We start from the raw sequence: 4,641 nt of genomic DNA on the forward strand, positions 1-4,641 counted from the left end.
TCCCCCAGTCCCTCCCCCCAGCTCCCCCCTCCCCCGCCCGCCGGGGCTGGGGAGCGCCACGAATTAACCAAGTGAAGCTACAACTTTGCGACATAAATTTTGGGGTCTGGAACCATGTCGCTGACCAACACAAAGACGGGGTTTTCGGTCAAGGACATCTTAGACCTGCCGGACACCAACGATGAGGAGGGCTCTGTGGCCGAAGGGCCGGAGGAAGAGAACGAGGGGCCCGAACCAGCCAAGAGGGCCGGGCCGCTGGGGCAGGGCGCCCTGGACGCGGTGCAGAGCCTGCCCCTGAAGAACCCCTTCTACGACAGCAGCGACAACCCGTACACGCGCTGGCTGGCCAGCACCGAGGGCCTCCAGTACTCCCGTAAGTAGCAAAAACTTGGCTGCTGAGGCCGTGGTCGCCTCCATTCCTGCGGCCGCAGCCTGGGCTGGACGCTGGGAGTGAAAAGGGAAGGGGCCACGTAAGCCTGGACCCCCTCACCCAGATCCCTAGAAAGATTTTTAACACTTGTATAGGATGTCCTCTGCCCTCCTCTTCAAACCCCCTTAGTTACGGGAAAGAACTTGGTCTCCAAAATTTTTTTTCAAAGGGAGAAATTAAGGAGAAAGAGGGAGAAGGGCTATGCCTCCCAGGGGCTGGTATGTGATGTCAACCGGGACTGATGGCTCCAGCCGCAGCCCCCGGACTCCGGCCGCTGGGAGGGACTGGCCTGGCGCCCTGGAGGTAGTCAGCGAGCCTCGTCCGGGTACGGGTGGAGGGGTGGGGAGGCTTTGGGTGGCCCGGGTATAAATAGCTCACCCTGCCCCCTTCGCGATCATAGAGAACGCTTTGTGCGGTGCAGGGGGTGTCTAGAAGGCCCGAAAGCAGAAACGAAAGCCCCAAAACCTACCTTAAATGACCAAGCCGATCAATGCTGGGATTGTGGGGTTTTCTTTTAAAATCTGCCCACGTCTCTCCGGAGAGGAAACCGCTTAAGGGGGCCGGAGCCCTTAACCCGCGATGATCTTCAGTGCGCCACTCCCCCCAAAATTCTCACCCACGCTATGTGAGCCCCTTGAAACGCGAGCCCCTAGGCCCCATTCCTGCGGATTTCCCTCTTTACCCTGGGAGGCCCCGACGTCCTGGTGAGGCGTAGAGCAAGGCAGGGGTCACGGCAAAAGCAGCGGGGCTGCGCTGCCAGGCTCGGAGGTCCAGGGTGGCACGGAGGATCCAGGGTGCTCCGAGTCTGGTGCAGGCTGCGCGCGGCCTCCAGACGCCTGACGCGCTTGTCTCTCCCCCTCCCCCAGTGCACGGTCTGGCGGCAGGCGCGCCCCCTCAGGACTCAAGCTCCAAGTCCCCGGAGCCCTCGGCCGACGAGTCACCGGACAATGACAAGGAGACCCCGGGCGGCGGGGGGGACGCTGGCAAGAAGCGGAAGCGGCGGGTGCTTTTCTCCAAGGCGCAGACCTACGAGCTGGAGCGGCGCTTTCGGCAGCAGCGGTACCTGTCGGCGCCCGAGCGCGAGCACCTGGCTAGCCTCATTCGCCTCACGCCCACGCAGGTCAAGATCTGGTTCCAGAACCACCGCTACAAGATGAAGCGCGCCCGGGCCGAGAAAGGTATGGAGGTGACGCCCCTGCCCTCGCCGCGCCGGGTGGCTGTGCCCGTCTTGGTCAGGGACGGCAAACCGTGCCACGCGCTCAAAGCCCAGGACCTGGCAGCCGCCACCTTCCAGGCGGGCATTCCCTTTTCGGCCTACAGCGCGCAGTCGCTGCAGCACATGCAGTACAACGCCCAGTACAGCTCGGCCAGCACCCCCCAGTACCCGACAGCACACCCCCTGGTCCAGGCCCAGCAGTGGACTTGGTGAGCGCCGCCCCAACGAGACTCGCGGCCCCAGGCCCAGGCCCCAACCGGGCGGCGGTGGCGGCGAGGAGGCCTCGGTCCTTATGGTGGTTATTACTATTATTATAATTATTATTATGGAGTCGAGTTGACTCTCGGCTCCATTAGGGAGGCATCGGGAGGTTGCCTGCGTCTCCTTGGAGTGGCAGATTTCATCCACCCAGGTCTGCCCATGCCTCTCCTTCTGAACCTTTGGAGAGGGCTGAACTCTACGCCGTGTTTACAGAATGTTTGCGCAGCTTCGCTTCTTTGCCTCTCCCCGGGGGGACCAAACCGTCCCAGCGTTAATGTCGTCACTTGAAAAAGAAAAAGACCGACTCCCCACCCCTGCTTTCGTGAATTTTGTAAAATATGTTTGTGTGAGTAGCGATATTGTCAGCCGTCTTCTAAAGCAAGTGGAGAACACTTTAAAAATAGAGAATTTCTTCCTTTTTTAAAAAAATAAGAAAATGCTAAATATTTATGGCCATGTAAACGTTCTGACAACTGGTGGCAGATTTCCCTTTTCGTTGTAAATATCGGTGGTGATTGTTGCCAAAATGACCTTCAGGATGGGCCTGTTTCCCTTCTGGGTCCAACTCCTTTCTTTGTGGTTTGTTTGGGTTTGGTTACGTTTGCGTTTTCCCCTGCTTTCTTCCTTTCTCTTTTTATTTTATTGTGCAAACATTTCTCAAATATGGAAAAGAAAACCCTGTAGGCAGGGAGCCCCCTGCCCTGTCCTCTGGGCCTTGAGCCCTGAACTTGGAGCTCAGCTATTCGGCGCGGTTCCCCAAGAGCGCCGGGCGCAGAAAGCTTTCGATTTTTTAAATAAGAATTTTAATAAAAATCCTGTGTTTAAAAAAGAAAAAAGAAAAAAGCCCTGCCCTCCCGTTTGTCTGACTTTGTCGCCCTGCGCCGGGCCGGAGGCCTGGGGCTGGGAACCAGGCCCGGCCGCCCGCGGGGCTCTCACGGGCGGTTCCTCTCCGGCGGGGAGGCCGGGGCACCGGGGTCCTGGGGCGGGCGGGGCTCCCGGTGCAGGCCCCCCCGACCACAGGCTGCACCCCGCGCCTAGGGTTGGGGCGGGGACGGGAACCTTCGGCTTCCGGCCTGCGAGCGGTCGGCCCGAAGCCCAGGGTCGCCCACCCTCTCCCCGGCCTCTCCCCTGGTCTCGCGCGCTGTCTGAACCCTGGGCAGCAGCGTCCGACTGCGGGAGGAAAAGTGACTTCGGGAGCCGCAAAGGCGAGGAGAGCAAACCCCCCCTCGCTGGCCCAAATCTACGAGTGGCTTCTTCAGTCTGAGAAGCTGTTGAAGCCACTACACTCGATGACTTTCACTTTGTTGCGTTTGACTCATCTCACGCTAAGAAAGTGGGTGGGTGGGGGTCTGAGGTTAAGACTGGCTGCCTTCTCCCCAGTCCCCACCCCTTTTCAAAGTCTGCGGGCTGGTGCTGACCTAGGAGACCGCTAAGGCTGGGGGTGGGAGCGGTCAGGGCGAGCTAGGCTTTGGCTTAGGGGGTGTGGGGACGTACGCGGGGTCCTGGGCTCGCGGGAGGGAGAGGATCCTGCAGCCCTCTCTAGGCTCTTTGGCCCCAGGAAGCCAGGGAGCGAGTCTTTGGCAATCCCAGTAAACCGTGCCTCCCCCTTCCCTTCCGCTCCTATCCTTTCCCGGCTTCCTGGCCTCTCTCCGGCGACTGGATCCCGGGCCTCCTCCCCTCCAGCGTTCGGCGGTGTGCGGTCCCGGCAGGTCAGCCCTGGGCGTGGGACTGGGTGGATTGCTAGGAAGTAGAGGTTTGGGGGTGCGGTGAGCGCCCCGGACGGGAAGCAGGCACACAGCCGCGGGCTCGCCCGGGAAGGGCGCATCTATCTTTCCGGTGGGGAACTGATTCCATCCCACCCTTGTCGCTGGGGGCAGATCTCCTTGGCGGATGCTCGCGCACACTTGGCCACGCGGGGGAGCGTCTTAGGAAGCCTGGCAAACTGGAGGATGAGCCGTTCTCCTCTTATCTCTCGGGTTTCTAAAAATACTTGGGGCTCTGTAGCTCAGAGCCCAGCGGGTGCTGCGAGACGCCGGGGGACTGAAAGTCGGCGCATTTGGAAATTGTATCTCTGTTCTCTCCGAAGCTGCACCATCAAGGCTGGGAGTGGTGTGGCAATGAGGAGGCCGGGCAAAGGGAGCGATCCTAGCTGACTTAATCGCTCCCTCTAGTTGATGATCAGGTTTAATTCAATATCTAAAGCAAACATGATTATCCGTGCGACCAAATCTGCGCGTCGATAGCACTCAGGGCAGAAGCCCAGGGACGCGATGACACTTTATTCCCGCGTTCCACACCGCCCCTGGATAATTGAGGGCTCGGGAGTCTTTCTAATACCCCAGTAAAGGTCCTTTCCCATCTCCAGGCTCATCCTCGGGGAAATGGCAGGTTTTCTAAATGCTAAAAGGTCTCCCTTTGTTCTCCACACTACCCTGGCAATGTTTGGGGGCCTATGTCTTGCGGTTTTGAAAGGCCAACGAATTTCTCCCAAATAGTTTGTTGTGCAATAATTGAATGCCCAACATGCCCTGGTACTGACCACTCAACATCCACCTGCAACTTCCCCTAATCCCAAAATCCTCTGGGAGGAAAGGTGGGGGTTTCAAGTCTCTTGGAGCGGAGTTGTCAGAAGGCCTGAAGAAATTTTGACTCTTCTAGGCCCCAGGGCTTCCAGGGTGAGAATGATCACAAGAGACCCCCAGGTTTCCAGAGAGGAAGGGGGAAGCGTGGAAGG

At 59.1% G+C, this 4,641-nt stretch overlaps 1 protein-coding gene across 1 annotated transcript; it reads left to right on the forward strand.

Annotated features, from left to right (window-relative positions):
- Nucleotides 1-31: 31 nt before the first annotated feature.
- NKX2-2 (NK2 homeobox 2) lies at nucleotides 32-2,743 on the forward strand. The gene is made up of 2 exons (XM_017864640.1): nucleotides 32-373; nucleotides 1,297-2,743. Exons 1-2 carry the CDS (start codon nucleotides 115-117, stop codon nucleotides 1,857-1,859), a joined length of 822 nt encoding a protein of 273 aa, XP_017720129.1. The 5' UTR covers nucleotides 32-114; the 3' UTR covers nucleotides 1,860-2,743.
- The last annotated feature ends 1,898 nt before the right edge of the window (nucleotides 2,744-4,641 follow it).

This window comes from Rhinopithecus bieti, unplaced genomic scaffold (genome assembly GCF_001698545.2).
Source record: "Rhinopithecus bieti isolate Rb0 unplaced genomic scaffold, ASM169854v2 scaffold_76888, whole genome shotgun sequence".
Lineage (NCBI taxonomy): Eukaryota > Metazoa > Chordata > Mammalia > Primates > Cercopithecidae > Rhinopithecus > Rhinopithecus bieti.

Bases quoted from the DNA above. Each gene is read 5' to 3' on its own strand.
- NKX2-2 (XM_017864640.1), top strand. From the start codon at position 115: ATGTCGCTGACCAACACAAAGACGGGGTTTTCGGTCAAGGACATCTTA. The intron at 374-1,296 runs GTAAGTAGCAAA...CCCCTCCCCCAG, and splicing joins CGAGGGCCTCCAGTACTCCC to TGCACGGTCTGGCGGCAGGC.